The sequence below is a fragment of the Aedes albopictus genome, chromosome 2, assembly GCF_035046485.1.
Source record: "Aedes albopictus strain Foshan chromosome 2, AalbF5, whole genome shotgun sequence".
NCBI classification, from domain to species: domain Eukaryota; kingdom Metazoa; phylum Arthropoda; class Insecta; order Diptera; family Culicidae; genus Aedes; species Aedes albopictus.
The window spans coordinates 340,536,754-340,561,369 of record NC_085137.1 but is presented as its reverse complement, the minus strand read 5'-3'; the positions used below and the strand labels follow the sequence as shown (position 1 = coordinate 340,561,369).

General features: G+C 41.8%; 1 protein-coding gene across 4 annotated transcripts in view; it reads right to left on the bottom strand.

Annotated features, from left to right (window-relative positions):
- The window catches only part of LOC109431669 (protein I'm not dead yet-like), a 52,159-nt gene that overhangs the window by 6,367 nt on the left and 21,176 nt on the right, over positions 1 to 24,616 (bottom strand). For all 4 annotated transcript variants that reach the window (XM_062852623.1, XM_019707919.3, XM_019707921.3 and 1 more), the window contains exons 2-7: positions 11,653 to 11,774; positions 11,070 to 11,586; positions 3,543 to 3,625; positions 3,220 to 3,468; positions 2,950 to 3,156; positions 2,771 to 2,868 (exon numbers count right to left, since the gene is read on the bottom strand). In XM_062852623.1, coding sequence (XP_062708607.1) covers positions 2,771 to 2,868; positions 2,950 to 3,156; positions 3,220 to 3,468; positions 3,543 to 3,625; positions 11,070 to 11,586; positions 11,653 to 11,693 — 1,195 coding nt within the window. In that variant the 5' untranslated portion in view covers positions 11,694 to 11,774. The remainder of the gene's footprint in view (positions 1 to 2,770; positions 2,869 to 2,949; positions 3,157 to 3,219; positions 3,469 to 3,542; positions 3,626 to 11,069; positions 11,587 to 11,652; positions 11,775 to 24,616) is intronic.

Sequence of the window (24,616 nt, the reverse complement as noted above, 5' to 3'; positions counted from 1 at the left end):
CTTAACAAATCCCTGTGACTTCCAAAGGAATCCCCGGAGAATTTTCCGATATTATTTATTCAAACGAATCCCTGGAAGAATCTTCAAAGTAGTTCGTGGTACAGCTTCAGAAGGAACCCATAAAAACCTACCTAATCAGTAATCATAAATGTAGAAAGAAATTTGTGGTGAAATTCATGGAGGAGTATCTTAAAGAAGCCCTGGAGAAATTGCTTAAAGAAACCCTTAATAAAAATCTGGAAAATGTCACCCGAGGAATTCCTGGAACTGGTCTTGCTAGATTTAAGATCGAATTCCTGGAGAATTTCTGAAGTAACCTATGGAACTACTCTGGACGAAATCATTTGAAGATTTTCTTTAACTTGAATTCTTGGATAAATTCTTGGAAGGCCATCATAACGAATTTCTGGAGGAATCTCCAGGGATATTTCTAAAACAGTCACTCGAAGAGTATCTGAAGGAGTCTGTGAAAGATTTTCTAAACAAATTCTAGAGAAAAAAATTGAAAGAACCTTTTATTTTCTGTAAGAAATGATTAAAGCATTTCTGAAGAAATCCCTTGATGGTTTTCTGAAATAGTTCTCGTACGAATTCCTGTTGAAAACTTTTGAGAAATTTTTAAGAAAGACGCAGGAAGCTTTTCTAGAGCATTTTTTAGAAATTTCTGGAGTGTTCTCTTGCAAAAGTTCCGAAGTAAATTCTAGAGGAAATTATGAAGCGATCCATGGAAGATGTTATATGAGACAATCAAAAGAAATAAGTGTAGAATTAGCGAAAATAAATAAAAACAAAAAAATCAAAAGAAATCCATGGAAGACTTTTCGAAAGGAATTCCTGGAGGATGTTGCAATGGAATCCATGGAGCATTATCGAAAGGAAGGCCTAGGCAAGGCATGGTTTTATAAAAAAAAAAGATCCTGGGATAACTTCTAGGATAATCTCTTGTATAAAAAGAACTTTGCGGATATATTTTTGGGTCTGGGAGCATCCATTAAGTACGTCACGCTTAAATTGGGAATTTTTGACCCTCCTCCCCCTTTCGTACGGGTTTTTCCTATACTTAATACATTGCTTGTCACACCTTCACAAACCCCTCTCCCCCCTAGGACCGTGACGTACTTAATGGATAACCCCTAAATAGAGTTTCTAGTGCGAGGAATCTTTGAAGGAATTTCAGGATAAATCTTTTAAGAAAAGTCTGGAAGGATCAAAGAAGGAATCCCGGAACGATTTTCGAAAGAAATCCCGGGGGTAATCGCTGAAGGAATTCCTGGAGAAAAATACCGAAAAAAATAATAAAATAATTTCGTGAGGAATCAATAAAGACATCTTTGAAGGCATCTTCGAAAAAAAAATCACAAGGAACCCCCAAAGAAATCCCTAAATGAATCTTGCGATGTACACCAGAGTGAATGCCAGGAGAGATCCCGGGAAGGAATCCCGTTAGAAAAGCCAGGAAAATCCTGAAGAAATCTCTGGTAGATTTTCGGGAAAGAACCCGGAAGGAATCCAGAAACAAAATGCTGGAAAAAGTATTTAAAGAAACCTGGAGGAATCCGTGAAAGGATCCTAAAAAAAATCCTGAAGGAAACTCGGGAAGAATTTAAGGAGGGATTCCGGAAAGAATCCCTAAAGGAATCCTGATGGATGGAATCTCTGCAGAAACCTTTGACGAAAACCTAGCAAACCCGTGCACAAGGAAGGGGATGGTTTGGGGGTTAAACCACCTCCATTACTAATGTTCCATACACCAGGCGCCCCTTCGCCTTATGCCGAAATTAGGAAAAACACATCTCCTTTGCCGCCAATGCTGTGCACGGGCCTGAGAGCCAGGATATATTTTTAAAGAAAACCCGAGAAATCATTGAAGGAATTCCGGAAAAACATCCAGAAGAAATCAATAATCGAATCTCGAGAAGATTGCCTAAGGAGTCCCGAGAGAAATCATTAAAGGAATGTTGGAAGAAATCCCTGATGGAAACCCGAAAGAAATCCCTGTTGGAGTTGCGTGAGAAAAGCCAGGAAAAATCCTAGAGAGATCTCTGATCCGTGAAGAAATCTCGGAAAAATCCTTTAAGGAATGCATTGCCCGCTAAAATCGATCCTTAACAATCATCAACTCATTCCATAGAGTTTAATACTGAAAAATTAAATATAGAACACAACCTTGACTTTCCTGAGTTTTCAAGTACGTAGACAATGTATTTTAAAAATATAAAATTAAATAGTGGTTTTAAAGTCCCATACCCATTAGGTAGGGCAGCTGATTGTATATGACAACTTAGATTTTTTATCTCTATTTTTGAGATTTTGAAGCGAGACTGGTTCATCTCGGACTCGCAGCATTACTTCCCTTCTGAAGGAAGAACCCACATTTTGTATGTAAGTTTATCGGGAGTGAGATTCGATCCCATTACCTCGATGTGATAGGCATTTCACTAACTATCCCACCAGGTCCACTTTACAGGCAATTTAAGTGTCATTATAACACGTTTACTAGTTTGTTCATTATCATGTCTTGGTAATGACCATGAACTACAATCTATGTACTGACGTTTTATACCGACGCGACCAAACACGCCAATCGAAGATAAGAAATTCATTCGTGTCAATAAACTATTCAAATCAGCTAGACAGTCAAAAGACCTTCACGAGAAAATCAAAATGTAAAAAAAAACTGTGACAACGAAAAGCATGATAATGACGTTGTCTAAACTAGGGGCTGATAAGACTATAGCTGGAAGAAAATCTAGAAAAAGTAAACACTTACCGGGGTTTCGTCGGAAATATTTCAGGCACCTCCAGTTGGCGGGAATCATGAACAAAACAATCACAATAAACATCGCTGGAGTGGCGTCCTTGATCTTACTAAAATACAAAAAAAAAGACCAATTAATACATCTGTTCTAATTATTACGCCAGCAAAAAGCAGCACTAATCGATACTAACACCCCCGGCAGCAAGTCAGCCCAACCGGTGATGAATCCCGGTTCACGCATGAAGAACAACGCAACGGCAACCACGAACAGGAAGGCAACGCTCTTCTCGTGCGAGGACATGGGTCCCAGTTCCTTGTAGCGGGTCTCGATGACACGGCGGGCGACGGCTTCACCCTCCTTTCCGATCTCGGCGGCCTTGGCTTCGGGGCTGTTTGGTCTGTTCCAAAGCATATGAAAGATGTCATTTATTGAAGTTTAAGACGTTTATACTGCGACTTACCTGAACATGCCCATGTACAGCCACTGCAGGTAGGCCCACGTCAGGAAGGTGTAGATCAACATTCCGGGAACGTTGTAGAACATGAACTTGGGGAAATCGATTCCGGGTGCATTGGGGAACCGGCCCTCGTAGATACCCTTGAAGGTGAGATTAGTGCCCGATCCGACGATGGTTCCGCAGCCACCCAGAGTGGAGGCGTAGGCGGCTCCAACGAAGTAACAGATGGTCGTTTTCGATGGCTTAAGGGGTCTGGGAAAATGATTAAATGGGATTCGATTATGTGCTTGTGAAAACTTCAGAAGCTTTTATGCTGTTCGACTTACTCATCAGATTGCTTTTCGTTGCCAAGCATGCCTTCCTCTTCGCTGGTCTTCTTTGGTCGTTCATACATTTGGCATAATCCTTGCTGTTGAGAGAAGATTAATATTATTTTTCCTTTGTAAATATTTATTTCATGTAGCAAATAAGATCATTAGGCTAACACCTCAGTAACATTTGAATAATTAATGTTATAGAGGTCATAAAACTTAATATTTTTTAATTTTAGTTTAATGCTGGTTTTAATAACCTTTTTTTATAGAATCGGAAAATCTGTTAATCAGATACCCAAGTGGTGATTCTTCGGGTTATGTACGCCGTTAGGGATAACTTCGAGTAGGGGAGGAGGGGCGTACATGAGTACTCTCGATTGGTAAGCGTTCCACCAGCTACCGCCTTAAGTTGTTCTCTCTGCCCTGGAGGCTTGAATCCTGACTAATACTGTTGGACTCAATCTCCCGGATGGGAAGGGGGAGCCCGACAAAAATTGTCTTAAGTGATAATTCATCTCGCCATGGGACCTACTCATACAGTCCATCTACCCTTGATGGAGGAATCTTATTCCTTCTGCCACTTTAATATAGACGATGTTCTGGCGATCCGCCTCGCTCCTTTTATGCCGCGTCGATCGAAGCACTCTTCATCCTCTGCCACCACTAGCGCCACGGGCACCATGCCCGCTAACACACATACCCCGTTACGACCGTGCGGTATGCGCTGGCCAGCGTAAGATACCCCGACCTCATCCAGTCCTCCACTATGCCAATTGCATGCATTACTGTCAGTTACACGAGGGTAATATCATTGGCAAAGCCGACCAGTTTTACGCCCAGTGGAAGTTTGAGCCTCAATACGCAATCATACGCCGCGTTCCATAGTACTGGGCCCAGGATGAACCCCTGAGGTACCCCGCTGTGTTGTTGTAGCTCCTCTCGCCTTCCTCGGTGTCATAGATTAACACCCTATTCTGGAAGTAGCTCTCCAGTATCCGGCATAGGCTAACCGGTACTCCTACGTGGTATATGGCGCACTCGATAGCAGCCCAGCTGAAGCTGTTGAATGCATTCTTTACGTCCAGCGTGACGATTGGGCAATAGGGGATTCCTGTTCACTTCTTTTGGCTCTCAGGCGTTTCGGTTACAGCCATAATAGCATCCAACGTCGGGGCTGCAAAACGGTGAGTCGCTAAGGAGAGCGTCCAACATAGCTCTAGTCCTCACAAGTTCGTACCTCATGCTTCCACGGGTCAAGCGATCACAAAGACCGCCAGCTAATAGTTGTGTGCTTAGCTGGTAGTGCAGCCTGGGCACTGTTGTCCTTCTGACTTCAGCTAGATTGAGGAGGTACGATTCGACCGTTGGTTCACCAAGGAGGTGCGGCTCAAACACCGTCTGTTCTGGCATCCAGCGGCTGAGGAAGAAACGCTGCACCACGCCCAGCTAGATCCAAGGTGGTAGCCCCATCAGCGTGGGCGTCCTTGTGTTGGTTGGGACGTTAAACAGAATTGGCGCGATGGCCCTCCGGCGAGACAGGAGTGTTGGCGTAGGCCCAATAAGCCACCCGTAAAAATCCCCATTGCGAATAACATAAGAGAAAATACAACTCGATACAATCCTTAGTCGCTGTATGCATGCACTCAAAACTTTCGACAGTTATCACCACGCGTCGAAGTCGAACGCCGCGACTCAACATCGAGCAGCTGCGTAACGTAGAAGTGGCTCAAGACTACGCGCAGCAGTTAGCAGTGGCCCTACCAACAGAAGAGCAGCTTGGCGCAGCTACACTTGAAGATGGCTGGAGGGACATCCGAGCCGCCACAGGTAATACCTCGGCTACAGCACAAGGCTTCGCGACTCCGAATCACAGAAACGACTGGTACGACGGCGAATGTGAACAGTTGAAAAACAAGAAGAATGCAGCATGGGCGAGTATGCTGCAACACCGTACGAGAGCGAATGAGGCACGTTACAAACAGGTGCGGAACAGGCAGAACTCAGTCTTCCGGATGAAGAAGCTCCAGCAGGAAGAACGAGATCGCGAAGCGATGGAAGAGCTGTACCGCGCTAAGGACACACGAGAAGCTGAACCGCTTGCGCAGAGGCTTTGTGCCACAAGCCGACATGTGCCGAGATAATCACGGGAATATTCTCACGAGCGAGCGTGAGGTGGTCGAGAGGTGGCGGCAGCTTTACGATGAGCACCTCAATGGCGACGTTGCAAGTACCGAAGGTGGCATGGTAACAGATCTAGGAGTATGTGCACAGGACGGAAGACTTCCGGCCCCTGACCTGCAAGAGATTGAGGAGGAGGTTGGCCGGTTGAAAAACAACAAAGCCGCTGGAGCAGATGAACTGCCAAGCGAGCTTCTAAAATACGGTGGAGAAGCACTGGTGAGAGCACTACACTGGGTCATTACCAAGATTTGGGAGGAGGGAGTATTACCGGAGGAATGGATGGAAGGTATCGTGTGTCCCATCTACAAAAAAGGCGACAAGTTGGATTGCGGGAACTACCGCGCGATCACACTACTGAGCGCTGCCTACAAGATACGCGCTACAACGGACCAGATGTTCGCCATCCGCCAGGTGTTGCAAAAATGCCGCGAATACAACGTGTCCACACATCGCTTGTTCATCGATTTCAAATCGGCGTATGATACAATCGATCGAGAACAGCTATGGCAGATTATGCACGAATACGGATACCCGGATAAACTGATACGATTGATCAAGGCGACGATGGATCGAGTGATGTGCGTAGTTCGAGTATCAGGGACACTCTCGAGTCCCTTCGAATCTCGCAGAGGGTTACGGCAAGGTGATGGTCTTTCGTGCTTGCTTTAGAGGGTGTAATTAGGAGAGCGGGGATAAACACGAGTGGAACGATTACCACGAAGTCCGTTCAGCTGCTTGGTTTTGCTGATGATATTGATATTATTGCTCGTAAATTTGAGACGATGGCGGAAACGTACATCCGACTAAAGAGTGAAGCCAGACGAATCGGATTAGTCATTAATATGTCGAAGACAAAGTACATGATGGCAAAGGGCTCCAGGGAGGAATCAGCGCGCCCGCCACCCCGAATTTATATCGACGGTGATGAAATCGAGGCGGTTGAAGAATTCGTGTACTTGAGCTCACTGGTGACCGCCGACAACGACACCAGCAGAGAAATTCAGAGGCGCATTGTGGCAGGAAATCGTTCTTACTTTGGGCTCCGCAGAACTCTACGATCGAATAAAGTTCGCCGTAACAAAACAAAGTTAACCATCTACAAATCGCTAATTAGACCGGTTGTCCTCTATGGGCACGAAACATGGACCCTACGTGCAGAGGACCAACGCGCCCTTGGAGATTTCGAACGGAAGGTGTTGCGTACCATCTACGGCGGAGTGCAGATGGAAGACGAGACTTGGAGAAGGCGAATGAACCACGAGCTGCAACAGCTGCTGAGAGAACCAACCATCGTCCATACCGCGAAAATCGGAAGGCTACGGTGGGCGGGTCACGTCGGTCCTACGCAGAGTGCGGAACTGGAGATAAACAGTCATGGACCGAGTGGATGGAGACGGCTACTATGTACAGTAGATGCCACCCCAGCCTTAGCCTGATCGGTAAAGTAAGTAAGCATCCACCGTCGATCGCCCCATCCGGAAGCCGAACTGGTTATCCGAGAGGCCAGAGTCAAGGGGTTTCTCGGTATAGACCATCAGCCTCGACAGAATAATCCATTCCAGCAGTTTCCCGGTGGTTTCCAGAAGGTATGTATGCTGACGGTTCACCAAGTGGCTTCCCGGGTTTGGGCAGTAGAACCAATCTTTGCCTTTCCCACCTCACCGGAAATTCTCCTCTGTCTAGACACATCTGTATAGCCATTCTGAACATGTCAGGGTTAGCCTTGATGGCCGTCTTTATGGCCACCGTTCGAACCCGGAGCCTTGTTCATCTTAAGTGACTTCTCTATTGCAATGAGTTCGTCGTTCGTTACCGGGGCGACTTCGCTATGGCCGGTTTGGCCATAGGGGACGGAGCCCATAGTCTTGTATCGTGGCGTAGGAACAGCGTTTCCACGATCTTTTTCCGCATCTCGGAGAAGTGTTCTGGGGGTGCTGAGGCGCCCTTTGTTTTAGCCATGACTACTCTGTAGGCATCACCCTATGGGTCGACCCTATGGGGTCGTCTTGGCTTAGCTCTTGGGCAGAATGCCCGGAGTTCTGCGATTTCTGGACACCACCAGTGTACCGGTTTGCGTCTATTTATGGGTAGGGATCGTCTTGGTATTGCGGCGTCGCATACACGGCTTAGGGTTCCGACTAGATCATCGATGTTACCCTCCATAAGCAATCGCTTCACAAATCTCGGCTTATCAAAGCGTGAGGTCAGCCATCCTCTATGACGAACGATGACATTCAGCCGTCATCGGGGATTTCTGACCTCCGTGTTCCACCCTGTATCGAATCGCCAGATGGTCACTGTGCGTGTATCCATCGTCGACCCTCCAGTCCGAGCTAGGGTTTAGACACGGGTTCCAGAAGGTCACATAAATGATGAACTCTGCATCGTTCCTACTGTCGCCTACGTTCGTGACATCCACGTGCAGTCTTACGATAGCTTCGAGTAAAGTCCAGCCTCTTGCGTTAGTCAAGTCGCCCTCTCACTTAATCGCCCAGGCGTTGAAGTCTGCACCGATGACCACGGGACTTAATCCCACTATTGCGCTTGATAGCGAACCCAGCATAGACGAGAACAGGTCTATCGTTCACCTGGGGGAGCATAACAACTGCAGTAGTACACGCCGTTGATCTTCGCCATTGCGAAGCCCTCGTACGACGTGGAAATTATTTCCTGGACCGGAAAACGACCGGTTGTACAGATCGCCGCTAGCTTGGTCTTATCCGCTACCCAGCTCCTGTTACTACTGTCTGTACTTGACTCCGAGACTGACTGCCGCAGCAACTATTGTGTGGCTTCACAGTGGTTCAGGTTAAGTTGTGTAACCTACATTATCGTCGGTTAGTTAGTTGCACTCCCTGGCGATGTGGGCTTGCACTCCGCACTTCCTACAGAGGTTGCTTCTGTCGAGGCCTTTACATGCCCAGGACTTGTGTCCGCCATGCTGAGTGGGCACACTGACCAGCCTACTTTGATCCTGCCGACTGAAGTCGTCTTGTTCACCTCCCCTACGAGGAGCTCGATCGTGGTAATCTGCGGGCCTGCCGGACTCTTTCGCAGGCGGATCGATACACTTGGTGCATCTGCCTCGCACTGCTGTGGTTACGAGCTCTTCTGCGTCGGTGATCTCTTCCAGGTAAAAAACCTGGAGAATAGCCTCCGCTGTTACCTGCACTTTTTCGCCTAATACCTCTTGATCTTAGCATTATTGTTCGATCAGCTGTTAGCTCTGGCAGTGTTGGAAAGTGTCGTGGATCCTCCTGGTGTAGACCTTCCATTTTGTACCACCCACCCGCTACCTTTGAGGGTGCTGGCAGTAAACGAGACTTGTGCAGTGCAAATTCAAAACGCGACAATCAACCGTGAGATGTACACGGGATTAGACAAAATTGATTAATTTCGAGCCCTGAAGAAGATCCCAACATCTGGATCGAAACGTTGGCGATGAGATAAGAAAATCAACGCTTTTCTTTGACTGAAAGCCGAGATGTTTTCACAAGATTCTCAAATAGCAATTTCCTTTTTTCAACCATATCTACGTCAGTACTCAACTGATTTTAAAGAAGTTTAATGGTACACTGGAGCCTTTTTTGATACTATTGGGAAACATTTAAAATGGCATCGCAAGAAATAATTTAAATTAAGTCAGGGCTTTATTGAGCGACTCTAGCTTGCCAGTACAGATCTTGCTCTTCAGCATTTGATATGGAGCCAAGGGGTTTTCCTGGCAGTTTCTAGAGAGTATAAAACAAGGGGGTTCCAAAGGGCTTCAGGGGCATTACAGGGGTTGTTTTAGAGAATTTCAAGAACCTTTTAAGGGTAGATCTTGATAGCGTTTCATTGCGATTACGAGAATTTTAGGGGTGTTTCAGGGGATGTTTCAAAGGGATTTAAGTTCGATTCAGAGGGGATCATAGAAGCCTTTAAAGGGGTTTCCGGGCAGTCCAACACATTTGAGAGAGTTTTAGGGAGTTTCAGGAATGTTTTAGGGGCTTCAGGGTGCTTTTGAAAGGTCTTCCAAGGGGTTTCGAGGGCATTTCAAATTGATTATGTTGATTTCAAGGATGTTTTAATGGAATTAAGGAAAATTTCAGGGGCGTTTCGATGCATTTCAGATTAGGTCCGTATCAAGGGGTTTCAGAAGCACTTTCAAATGAAAGGGGTTTCAAAGGCATTTTAATGGGATTATGAAGGTTTAGGAGCGTTGCAACAGATTGCAAGGGTTTTTGTGAAAGAGTCTCTGAAAATCATCTGAAGCGTCCTAAAATGGCTCCGAAATCCCCCAAAAACCTCCACGGACCCCATGTAACACACCTGAGACCCTCCGAAAGTCCCAAAAACGCACCTGTGACGTCTCAAAAACTCACCAAAATCAACAATTCAATCTAAATTACCCAATATTATGTCCCACCAGGTTCGCACCACTAAACTTGATGTGATGCCTTGAACGCCCTGTGAATCCTTTGGAGCTCACTGATACGTCTCTGATATTCCCTGAAACCCCTCTAAAACCTTTTAAAATGTTCTAAATTACAAATGAAAAGCACTGATACGCTCTTGAATCTTCATGAAACTCCCTGGAATGCCTTAAGGACGAAAAGGGACGGTCGAGGAAATATCCGCCACTGCTCTGCTGCTACTAAGATGGTAATCTCAGATTCTACTTAATATTATGGAACAAAACCTTATCATTGTGTATGCTCATTTGCAGTGCATATGCTGATTGTTTTTCAGCTTCTTCTGTGCCATAGAAATCGAGATTAGCATCTTCAAAATCGCTAGGCAAATTGTCAGAAAGAGAGGGAAGATATGATACATAACACGTCGTTCCGTATCACCTTAATGAGCACTAAATCCGATATGGTAACAATTATCAGCGTGAGGTATATCTCAAAATTCTGACGTGCTGGAGCAAATCTGAGCCCAGATTCGGATTCAGCGGCCCAAAATCTGTCAGAGACACATACACTACTCGTCATAAGTACGGACTCACAAAAAGTATTGCAACAATATTGCATCACCCTGACTCACCTCGACATCTCCAAAACCTGAGGGCTTACAAAGATGCTGTCTTCAGGAAAGTTACTCAGAAGATCAAAAGCAACAACTCTTCTGAAGACGGCATTTTATAGGTGTTCTGGTTTTAAAGATATCGAGGTGAGTCACGGTGATGCAATATTGTTGCAATACTTTTCGTGAGTCCGTACTTATGACGGGTAGTGTAAGTTTGCTCTTGAGACAAAAAAATGTTGCGCTGTGTTAGCAACCTTTTGTAAGATTTTGTCAGGTCCCTGAATATTATGTTACACTGGAGACTGGAAATAAAAATACAGTCTTATCATACACCACTATTTCACTTACCGATTCCAGTTCCTCCAACACGGCCTGCATGATTGGACACATCATCGCAACGGCTGCCGTGTTCGAAATCCACATGGACACGAACATTGTCACCGTAATCAAACCGAAGTTCAACCTCCGCTGACTGCATCCAATCAGCGAAATAACCTTCAGTGCCACCCGTTTGTGCAGATTACAATACTCCACGGCCAGGGCAATGATGATACCGCCAATGAACATCAGCATGGTCTCCCGCATGTACATCATACAGGTCCGGTCGGTATCCAGCACTCCCAGAATGGGGAACAGCACCATCGGCAGCATCGATGTCACCGGCAGAGGGATCGCCTCCGTAACCCAGTACATCGTCATGATCAGCACTACGTACATACATCGGTAGGCAGGTGTTGTGTCTATCGTGAAAACTCCCGCCGCCACGAAGGGAGCCAAAAATACTACCAACGCCCGCCAGTAGACGTTAATGAATTTAACTATCCTAAAACAGCATCCCACTCGGGGACCCACCACTTTCGGTGTCCTGCGAAAGATGAAAGCGTTAATTACGTACAGAAAAATGTCTTCCGCCCAATTTCGTTCAACTTACATGCCAATTGCCTCGTCGACGCCGTTCAACTTGGACGTCATGTTGACATAGGATACGCGCAACTACGCCAACTGCCGAATTAACAACTCTGCCGGTTGCGGCACATCCAATCAACTGACTTTCTGCAAATAAAGAAAACGATGGAGGAAACGATTAACTCTCACGTTCGAATTTGACTTTGCATCGATGGGATTCGGAGGGATTGATTCGGAGTGTTGCGCCGCGGCAGACGGTGAAATGGTTAAAGTGAAACTGATAAGGCGAAAATCTACACCCGCTGGCTGGCTGATAAGACGGTCGACCGTCGAAAATATTGTTTGATCCCGAACACGGTGAAGGTGGAAGTCAGCGCGCAGTCAGATAGCAATCTAGCCCATACCAATAGGCGCGTTGTGTTCGCGCTCAATCGACTCATGCGGCGAGTCCAGTAGTGCAATTAGCACCGTTTGTTGTTGTTGTTATGGGGAGTGAACTTTGAACGATTTGTGTGTATCGGATTAGAGGCGTTGTCGTCGTCGTCGTCGCTTGTCATGGGAATGGTAGAGATTGAATTGATTAGCGAAAGCAGGCCCACCCGATGAAAACATTGTATCGATAAACTTGCGGGGATTTTCACACAACGAAGGAGATAAAAAAAGTGTCTCATTGATGGTAGGGTTTAATTTTAGAAATTGTGTAGAACACAATGTGAAGTGGATGGTAGAATGTGGTTTAGCGGTTGGAACTGGTTTTCGTTTGTGTTTATTGACTAGGGTAAGTGTGCCCATCGTTGTGGTATTTAGGTAAATTCATTTATAAAACAATGATCGTACCATCTAATGAAGGGTTTCAAAACGTTAGTCGGCAGTTTTCTATCCAAATTTGCTTGGAAAAATATAAAAACTATCGTTTTTCTCTGTTTTCGATCATAAATCGCTTGCCACAACAATAGGCACACTGTTCCTATTATGGAAGTAAAATTTAATTTTGGTTCCTATTGTTGCGGTATTCCATTGAAATCATATGGGATACCGCAACAATAGGAACACTACCGCAACAATAGGAACACAGCAGCAAAAATATTAGGGAAAATATTTTTTTAAATAGGTTTTTGGGTAAATCTTAAGCACACAAATGGTGCAATCTCATAATTTAAGCATAATACATCTATTAAAAATGCCTTTTGGTAACATTTCAGTCGCAAAAGTGCTCAATTGCTATTACCGCAACAATAGGTACTACCACAACGAAGGGAACAATTACCCTAGATCCAAACTATCATTCATTAATTGTAAAAGAGCTATAATACTTAAGGGGGCTATAATAGTGGGCTTCGTGGCCGTGCGGTTAGCGGCGTCAGTCGTCTAGGCGTTTCGTAAGCCTCGGAGTGCGGGTTCGATTCCCGCTCCAGTCGGGGAAAACTTTTCGTCAAACGGAAAATTCTCCATTGGGCCACTGGGTGTTAAGTGTGTTGTCCGTTGTCTCGTTTATGTAATGTTCAGTCTGTGCAGCCTCTGGCTGAAGACGGTGTACTGTCTTTTTAATAAAAAGTGTAAAAATGCGATTGATTTCTTCAGTTGAGTTAAGTAGCGTGGGGATCGGCTAATTTTCGTTCTCTGTTGCACTGAATTAGTCATTTTCTCGGTTGCAGCACGATGCCTTGATCTTTAGGGCCAGCATTTCGTGGGATGTATTGAGGCTCTAGTAGAACTTGCGTGTTTCCTAAGAATGACACAGCAGTTCCATTTAGCTGTACTTTGGCTTCTTCCAAGGTGCGCTTCGCCTAACCAATCGCGCCGTCGACTCCTCTCACGTATACGACGGTGCACTCGGCTGTTTCGTTGATAGCTGCTTTGACTGTACTCCAGAAGTCCTATAGGGGGGCCACATCGAGCTCACCCTCGTATGGCAACACTGCCCTAAGATTTTCTCTGCTGTATGATGAGCCTTTTCCATCGACTCCATGGCTGTGCGTCTCCAGGCACGCACCCTGCGAAGGGTCAGCACATCGTCTTCCTATTATTAGACCCATGCATCACACTGCACACCACGTTGTCTCGTACCGGTGTGAAAGATGATGGTTGGTTCTCTTAGCAGACTATGCAGCTCTTCACTTCCGTCCTTCCGTCTTTCATCGACAATCCGCCATAGATGGTACGCAAAAATCTTCCGTTCGAAAACTCATGGAGCGTGTTAATCCTCTGTACACATCAGCTGGATCATAGACATCTGAGGTCTAAAGTAAGCTCGTGAATGTTGTGTATGTAAGAAAAAGCTTGCCATTACACTGAAAATATATATCTTGTTTCATTGTACGAAATCATTCGGCAAGTTTTAAAATGCCATTCGTTGTTTTCATTCTGACACAAAAAAAATAGTTTCTTTCTGTCTTTTTTTTTTGTCGGATTTATTTAAAACATGCTTTGAAAAAATATCACATATTCTTCAACTTGGATCTCACAGGCTACGAAATAGTATCTTCTGATTTACATCTACCAGTGCTGTTTTCAGTTCGTCAGTTCAGTAGTCGACTGGTAGAACGTAAAGCTTCAACTCTGGGTAAAGAGAGTCGTACAGGAACACAGTTTTGCTATCACCAGGTACCTACTAATCAGAATCGATGTTAGCGCCGACGTCGATGATAACAGAGAAGTTTCGTCCATATCCATATGATCGTTCCAATGATTTGCATCTGATTCACCGTTTGCTGCGGTGATCTCCAAATTTAATGATAAAAGATGTTGTTTTGGGGAAAGGTGTTCGAATGGTCGGCCATGTTCGTGGAGATATTTAACCCTCTCTTACCCATGGTAGCACAGGTGATCCACTACTTTGCACTGTTCATTTAACTCTAAAACAAAAACGAGCAGAGAATTTTTGACCAAATCTGGCATAATAGTTCATCAAACATATACAAACATCTGACGAAAAAATGGGAATGATCTAACATATCCTGTATTTGTATGAACAGTGCAAAGTAGTGGATTACCTGTGCTACCATGGGAAAGAGAGGGTTAAGTCGATATGAGCCGTAGGACGTTCTCGATCGTCAGTTATTGGACAATCGACTTTTCTTAAGTCGGTCCGATTTCCCTCTTCTGGGCTATCTGAGCATTTAAGCCTCTGTTGATGATCTTGACGTCGTGACTCGGGCAGTAGTACAATTCGTCATTGTCATTATCAGTGCTTCCGTTGTCTGTGCACGCTGATTATGCTGAAGTTGTAATTCTGAAGTTATTCTACCTGCACGTTCTTTCGTCGACTATCCACCAACCGATGACACGCTTCTGCATATCCCATCAAGATATAAGCTGCTTCCAGCTTGGATGTATTTCTACAACTCTGGTAAAATGTTTTGGTTACCTCTCAATGCTCGCACAAGCATCCTGTTCAACAAACCTCTACAGCGCAGCGATGCCGAACCCGCAGTCCTTTAGTACATCAGCGAGTATACGGGTGCTCCCAATGAAGTTCAAGGATCTGCTGTTCTACATACCGTTTCTCCTTTTTCATCGCTGGGGCCGTTGCCATTGGTTCTAGCTCGCGTTTCTATCTTGTTGACTTTTCGTTGCGATTGTTGTTTCCACGGCTGGCTCGCAAGGCCTGACACCAACTCCACCATATCATGATGAACAGACGTTGTTACCACTCACTACTTTTACCCAATTTAGTCATATGTAGTAGTATTATGGTATTATGTCTCGAACGCCGAATAATACCTCTCCTAAACTGGGGAATAGACGCTCAGATTTGCAGAAACAAACCCTTTCTCCCTTGTCCACAAACGATCAAAGTTTCCACCGGCGTTGGTTGACCGATTTTCGCTCAGGTTGCTCGTGGCCCGAATGATTCTACGGAAGATTGCTAGAAAGAGGCTCCCCAAATACCGTATGCAGCATAGGTGTCCCATGTTACCGTTTGATGATTTTGGTCTATTTGTGTTTTTTGCCCTTCTACCTAAGTGTACTAAAAGGCTATATAATCACTCAAAAAACTAATTTTCGATAAAAGGCTCGAAAGGTCAAGTTCTCAATTTGACGAATTGCGATGATGTGTGTATGTATGTATGTACAGGAGATAGACAATATGATCGGGACAGGCAAAATTTTCACTTTTCAAAAAATGTTCAACTAACTGTATGTTTTCGTTAAGTGCATTCAATATTCTCAAATTTTCACAGTAAGTTCATCAACTAGTTGTATATCAGTGGTCCAAATTTGGGAAAAATCAGGCCATTCTCCACGAAGTTATGAAGATTCTTGGAAAAGGTAAAATTATTCGATATCCAAATTTGAGCTGTTATATCTCCGGATTCAATGAACTGAATGCAATGAAATTTTGACTTATATAATGAACTATGAAAAACCGTTGACTTAACTTAAAATTCTTAACACGGAAGAAAATTATAATACAACACCAAATTAACAAAAAATTCAACATCGTTTCAAAATTCAAGATGCAAATTATAGTTCATTTAATTTTCTCTAATTGACTTATATATAAACGTGTTTTGAAGGAAAGTAACAACATAGCTGCCAACAAATTGGAAAAGTAATGGAATACATATTTAAAATAGGCTAATTTGCTAAAAAATCGTGAAAAAAATAAAATCGCTATAATTTTTTCTCTTGTTGAAAATTTCAAGTTTAGTCAAAAGTTTTCTAGAGTTTATTATATGATTTATGTACGGTCAAAATTTCATTGCAATCGGTTCATTAAATCCGGAGATATAATAGCTCAAAGCTGACTATCGGATAATTTTACCTTTTTCAAGAATCTTTATTATTTCGTGAAAAATGGCCCGATCTTTCCCAAATTTGGACCACTGATACACAACTAGTTGATGAACTAACAGTAAAAAAATTTGATGCACTTTGCGAAAAGTTACAACTAGTTGAACATTTTTAGAAAAGTGAAAATTTTGCCTGTCCCGATCATTTTGTGTAGTCCCTGTATGTTTGAGCACAAAAAAAGTTCACTCACTTTAATGGCACGTCTCATTAGCCGATTTTCGGATTTAGACACGAATCAAACCCATATAGCCGAGGCGGTAAACGCACGGGTATTCAGCATGACCATGCTGAGGGTGACGGGTTCGATTCCCGGTCGGTCCAGGATCTTTTCGTAAAGGAAATTTCCTTGACTTCCTTGGGCATAGAGTATCTTCGTGCCTGCCACACGATATACGCATGCAAAATGGTCATTGGCAGAGGAAGCTCTCAGTTAATAACTGTGGAAGTGCTCATAGAACACTAAGCTGAGAAGCAGGCTTTGTCCCAGTGAGGACGTTACGCCAAGAAGAAGAGAGAGGACACGAATCAAACCGGAAGTTTACCACATGCTATTGAAAATGGTTCGGATCGGTTAAGGCGTTCCGAAGTTACGGCCATTTCAGTGAGCCAGACCAGCACCGGTAAAACTTGCCGCGCATGTATATAAAACTGAATCAAGTTCCATCATGCGACAAATCAAACTGTGGCGATTTTTGTAATCTTTAGCATGGTTGACACATATTGTGTGGAAATCAATACTGAAGACCAGAAAGTCAACGATGTCGGCCCAAAATTCAAGATGGCAGCCTAATATTCGAGATGGCGGCTCCAAATTCAAGATGGTGACTGTTTAATGGTGTTTAAGGCTCTAAAACCATGCAATATTTGGTATGGGGTATGGGGAAGAAGTCTGGACTCTGAAAATGGCGACTAGAATACACTAAATGGATGTCTAACATCCAAGATGGCGGCTATTTAATGATATTTAAGGCTCTAAAACCATGCAATATGTGGTACATTTGATATGGGGAAAAAGTCTGGACTCCAGAAATGGCGACCAGAATACAGAATATGGCGGTCTAAAATGCGATGGTGGCTGTTTAATGGAGTTTAATGCTCCAAAATCATTCAATATGAGTATATCTGATAGGGACTGTTCATAAACCACGTAGACGTAGACCAAAATTTGACCACCTCAGACCACTCCTCCCCCCTCGTAGACTTTTGTCCATACAAAAATTTTGAAATTTGTACGGAGCGTAGCCTTTGGCCAGAAACCCCCCCAGAAAGTCTACGTGGTTTTTGAAAGGCCCCATATGGGAAAGAAGTCTGGAGTCCAAAAATGGCGAACAGAATTTCCAAGATGGTGGACTTGGGTTGAGTAAGTAGTGTGATTTAAAAAAAAAGTGAAAAGGAAAGAGTCAAAAGTGATAAGTAAGCAGTAAAGAATTGTAAATGAAAAATAAAGAAATAGGAAAATGAAGGAGTGAGAACTGGAAGTGACTAGTGCTGAGTGATCTATTAATAGAGAGACGTGAGGAGTGAGAAGTGAGTACTGCCAACTCTCGAACATTCGATGTTTTTCAACTTGATATTTTCGATGGATTCGTCGGTTCCTTCTTCTTTTCGTACTGTTCATTAGTAAAAAAAATCATAAATATTTGCTTCCTTTAGTCGATTTCTTGCGCATCATATTTTTACTGTGCAGTTAGCAGTCATTTTAAATATGTAGTTTGCAATTGATAAAAACATTAAAAAAGCATTTTGGGATAATCCACAAATGACGTTAATTTTTTTGGCCAATTTTTAACACCCCCTCTCCACTCGCAGCCTATTTCCTTATACCAAAATACATGACTCGTAGCTATTCCACAGAATCCACGGCGTATATTGGAGAAGAATACTATTAGAATCAGTATTGCAAAGTCACCCACCAAATGAAAGCTTAAGGTATCCTATTTCATTTGGTGCCATAAGTGAAATGTTTGATCTTTTCCATACAGTATGGATGAAAAGTACCCAAGAAATGGGTATTTCTTGAAAATTTGTTCTAGAAATCAGAAAAATAAAATAAAATTGATCTTGTACCGACTTTTTGAACCCTCTAATAAAAATACCCTCTTCGAATGAGTGTTATAAGTTTTGTACCTTTTAATTCCGCCCTATTTTGCTTATCCTTTGACAGTACGCGTATTTCGACTATCACTTGTAATCTTCCTCGGTACCAGTTATCCAGTTAAGCTTCGGTGAGGTGTTGAACATTTTAATACGTGTTGTCACAGAAAGATAAAAACTACATAGTTAAACACAAGGACCTGGGATCGAATCCCACTCCCGACAAACTCACAAAATGTGGGTTCTTCCTTCGGAAGGGAAGTGAACGTGGGTCCCGAGATGAACTAGCCTAGGGCTTAAAATCTCGTTAATACAGATAAAAAAAAGTTATTCACTGGATACAAAACTGATTACACTCATTCGAAAAAAAAAAACTTCCCGATAAAACATTTCCCTCTTAGCTACAAATGAAAAAGGAAACATTTAGCTTTCATTTGGTGGGCGACCAAGCGAGACCTATTTTTTTGATAATGTTTTTGTCATTTATGGTCCCTTTAGTGGTTGATCTGAAATTATTACCTTCATGTTCTTATTCTTCTTCTTCTTATTCTTTATGGCTCGATGTTCGCATTGGAATTTGACCTGCCTCTCTTCAACTTAGTGTTCTTAGAGCATTATTATTAAATGAAGGGCTTTCTCTGCCTGCCTTTGCATGACAATGTACAAATTGTGTCACAAGTAGAATGATACACTATGTGGGTAGAAAATTTTCCACACTGGAACGGGAATCGAACCCGCCACTTCCGGATTAGCGATCCATAGCATTAACCACAAGGCTAACTGGTGACCCTATTACTTTCATGTGCAATGTTAATATTCTTACTTCAAAAGTAAAAGCATTAAATACAATTTTCTCAGCTCAAAAAAAAATAATAATAATTTCGTGCTTTTCAGTTACATTTTTTGTACCATATATATCTCGATAACACTAGTTTACAAAATAAAACGAAAGTCGTGAACTTCTGTCAACGACCAAAGTTTTTGAAGTACAATTTAGCACTGATTTCGAAACTGTGCTTCAAAAAATTTTAAGTAGAACAGTTTTTGAGTTTTAGCTCAATATCAAGTTTTACAACTTTTAAAAATATGGAATTTACTAGAATTCAAATATCTTGCGTTTTGTTCAACCAATTACAAATCTTTTTCCATAAATCAAAAGCTGAATACAATACCATTCGATCATCTGAATGCAGGTTTTGCGTCAGATTAATGAAATTCAAGATATTGGCGAGTTTTAGGGACGACCTCCTTAAATTTTAGCCAAATTTCCAAAAATATATGAAGAAATGTATTTTTTTCAATAAGAAAAAAACAATATAAAAATTCTTTCTCAGCGTTTATTTGACATATCATATGTAGGCGAGTTGCAGTAAAAAATTCAGCTCAATCGGAGCATTGATTACGGAGAATGATATGTGTGAAGTGAGTGACGTTGCTTAAAAATAGAACAAAAATCGATTTCAAATTATCAACCTTGTATGGAAAGTCGAAAAAAAATCCGCTCTACTGTAATTTTTTTCCTTCGCCTTTTCGAACTCAGGGCATGATTCTACACCAAAAATGATCATCAGCTTACCGAGTTCAAAAATAATGTAAACTAGTGTAATTATGCAATTCGATGTTTGTTTCAAGTTTTTTGTAGAATAAGGTAGATTTATTTGCATTTATTAACGAGATTTTCAACTCGCATGGTTTTTTTATTTTAATCTGTATCACTTTTTACAAATATCTGTATCCCATACAAAAAAATTAACAACTCCTCTAGCTCAAAAATCTGTATTCCATATAAAATGTTATCTGTACTGATGCTCAAAAATCTGCATAATACAGGTAAATCTGTATATATGGCATCCCTGGGTTTAACCCTCTTTTGGCATTAGGGTCATTTTTGATCCAAATCGTACACTACGTCAGTAATCTGCGGCCAACGTGATGCAAAAGGAAGGTTCAACAGTGAAAAATGTGGAGTGAGAAGTGAGCAGTGTGGACTGTGGACTGAGCAATGAGAAGTGAACAGTGAAAAATCAGTAGTGAAGAGTGTGAATCAGTTAAAAGTGAGTAGTGAGGAGTAGTGAGAAGGAAGAGAAGTGTTGTGTGAGCAGTGAACATTGATCTGTAAGAAATGGGCAGTGAAAAGTGAGGAGAATGATAAAGTAAGGAGTGAGAAGTGAGGAACGAACCTAATTTTAAAAGTTTACGCAGAAGTTCCAGCAAAGCTCAATGTTCTGAAAAGCTGCATAAGATGCTCCTCGGAACATGGTCGGAACATTTATGTTCCTGGAAGCTCAATTTAGCAACCTGAAATTGCAAGGACTTTTAGTAAGAAAAGGCTCTAGGAGCAAATTTGAAGACATATTTGGATTAACCAATTAATGAATTAATGGTGGTACGGTCAAATTTTGGTCATACATTTTTTTCATAACTTTGGACTCCGTACACCAAAATAGCTGATTTTTGAACCAGTAATGGTACATTGTATGTAGCTTATACCATGAAATTTTCATCAAAATCGATTTAGTATTTCCGGAGATATTGTTGAATCTTGAGATCTGTAATTTTAAAGTTTTGTACAAAGTGGATTCAAAAATAAGAACACATTTTTACTGTTTTATTTATATAGCCAGAAAAAGTAAACCGATTTCAATGAAAATATTTCTGTTTGTATACATATTATGCATGCTAAAATGTTGTGTAAATATTTCATTCAATTTTATCTGGCCGTTGCAAAGTTATATTTCCTTAAGTGGCACCCGAACAGTTTTTATTATATTGAAACTGCTACAACTTTTAAAGTATTCATACAAAATCGCTCAAAATTTAATTAAGAACATATTTTTATAATAGTATTATAATGTAAAATTTTTATAAGAATCGGAGCAGTATTGGTAGTTCTATAAACAAAATTGTGCTTTACTGTCCTTAAATTGTCGAAAATTTACTATGGAGCGCTTTGTACACAATTTTAGAAAGGCAGGTCGTTGGTTTTATCTATATATCAACTTATAATTAATGGATTTTGATGAAAATGTTATGGTATAAGCTACATATAATGTACCATTACTAGTCCCAAAATAAGCTGTTTTTTATTTATTTGACGTCAATCATTCGGTTTTGGTGTACCCAGTCTTAAGCTATGAAAAAATGGTATGGCCAAATTTTTACCGTACCACCCTTTATAATGTTATTGTTGTCATATAATTCCATAAAAAATCTCATCAAATTTCTCATTTGGCCCAAATTTACGTAGAACAATAGTAACTTCAATGTTATGAATGATGTGTTGTTTTGATTTCCAGCCCAAAGTGAATGGAAACTGTCTCCCACAGCTGCGCCGGATGTGTTTCGGTACGAAGTCAAGGAATTCTGCTAATAAAAGTAATAAACCATATAATTTGCATCGTTCCTTTGCATTGGAATTTAATTTCACTCTTGTGTTTTATTACGGTTCGAACTATTTTCCTGTAACAGCAGACACTATTATTATAAAATTCCTAAATATCATATAGTGATCGCTCCGATCAAGAACAACGCAATTTATTTGCATATTGTTGCCATTATTTGTTGATTGATTTTCCGGGTTGGGCGCTAACGCACGCATTTTCTACCTAGACAAGGGCTATTAACGTAGAGAGAAAAGGCGACAGTAAGACGATTATAACCACTATTGTGTCGGCGTCGCCGTTCCAAGTACCAGGTGGGTACACGCGCATTCTTTCTTATATTTCCTTGCAACACAGAAGTGCATCATTGATTTCATAGATTTGCATTAATGATCATGAACCACGCAGACCGGTTCACCACGCGGTAATGAATGCCAAGCAGGTTGCCTGAATGGAAATCAAGTTACAGAATATTTTACAACATTCACCAGCCCTAGCAGCCGCAACCGTTCCATTTAGGATGCAAACATCCTCCTTAGGCAATCGGTAGGCGTGAGGCCTGAATTTGAAAACAAGCAACTTTAGCGATAAGAGCCTAGCGTTGCGTTGTTGGTCGTAAATATTGCCACCGATGGTGATAACAACGGACTACGCTACAAATTTAGAGAATCGTTACGATTTTGGTGACGTCACACATTAACCGATTACACGTACCACATTACACGTAGCACAAAATCACATGGCTCCCAGAGTTCGGCTTAGCATATTGCGTTTTCTTATTTCAGAATGAATGAGTGACTTTATGTGCCACACTAAATCAAAATAATAACACATGGCGAGCGAGAAGAGGCACGCTCCTCTCGCCTAGATGAGGCGCATTTGTATGATGTTCGAATTGTTGATAGCTGGAAGTATTGTTTGTTATCATTTCGAACTTTTGCCAAACTTCTGAAGGGATGTGGAAGGTCAAGTGTATGTAGATAAGAATACTATGAAGCAAAAGAGAAGTAAAAGTATGGTGATGCATTTATGTTCTTTATTACATCATGCCATTTTGAACAGTTACGAATTTGAGTAGTTACATAACGCACAGCCACTTCATGATTGGTAATCACTGGTTTCAATTCCAAGGTTGACATCGTTAGATAACGATATGAGGATTAATGCCGATATCAATATTCCCTACGCTCCAGATAATGGCGACCGCGAAAATAAATCCGAATTCCCACCAGACTTGGAACGACTGAGAATTGTTGTTTCGTATAAATCTGTGATAGCTTCAATGTGATGATAAGAAATCTATCGCAATGCCATAAATATATTCACTTTCAATTATAATAACTGTAACAATACAACACCAAAAAAGTGAATAAATTGATTGGAAATGATACGATCTCCCTCGTATCATGGTGTAATCATTCAACCAATGTGATAAATTTCATATCTCCGCAGGAAAAATGCATCGATGACGCTAAACAATAATGTGAAAATTCGATTATTATCACAATGATCGGCTAAACAGCTAGATAAACAGTAGATACGCCGGTGAATGGTGATAATATAATTATGCAAATTTACGCTGGAATCAGTGTAGTTTGTCACACGGTAAATGAGACGACACTGCGCCCGTACATACCGGTCCAAAGCGGTATACGGAAGGCTGGCCGAGTTGCAGTAAATCAGGCAAGTCGTTTTTAATCACACGGTTTATGGCGAAGGTGGATGCACATAAAGGGTAAGATAAAAACAGGAGCTTGTGGAGGCATACTGCTGGATTATCCACTTAACAGGTGTGCTTTACAGTTCCTACATATATCATTTGAAGGTTTGAATTACACATTTCAGTAAATATCATAGGACAGCATTGTGTCATTAGTAAGTTGCATTGCTTAGTTTCATAAAATTTCGTTGGTGTTTGCACACTTTGATGAAGAGAGACTGAAAATACTAATTTTGAATACACAAATTCTTACACAAGTCACATTTTGAGGCCACATTTGACTCTAAACAATTTCTGGTGTTTCGAATTGTCATACACGACGAACAGTATCTATCATGCAGAAATTCAAGGTGGAATTTTTAGCTCTTGGCTAGTTTGTGTCGGGTCCAGAAATGTATACAGATACAGATTTTTCTGTATCGCCTTATTTGAGGGAATAGCAAAGACCGAGAGTTCTAGATTTTAATATAAACTGAAAAAATGTACTACTTTTTAACGATTTCGACTGGTACTTTATTTTCTAAAACATGTGTGAAAATGTACAAACAACAACGTTCAAGCAGCGATTAATAAAATTGCCAATACATTTATTGAAAATAACTGCATATTATATTTCTTGGAGAAATCTGTATCACATTTTTAAAATCTGTATTTTTCTGTACTCTGTATCTTGCCTGTATAGAAGGTCAAAAATCTGTATAATACAGAAAAATGTGTATATCTGGCATCTCTGGTCGGAACCCACGCTTTACTTTCCTTCGGAAGAAATAACTAAAAAATATCAAAAAGAATCCCTGAAGGAATTTTAGGAGAAATCCCCGGAGGAGTTTCTGGAAGTATCTCCGAAGGCAGTTTAACTTTTCAGGACGTGTGCCATCAAGCAACCGAAACTGCACCGCGCTCGCACTTTATACGACGAGCGAGGTTTTTTGGTAGTGTTGTACTTTTTACAACAGCGCGCGTCCTGAAGGTTTAAGAGGAATCACTGAAGGAACTCA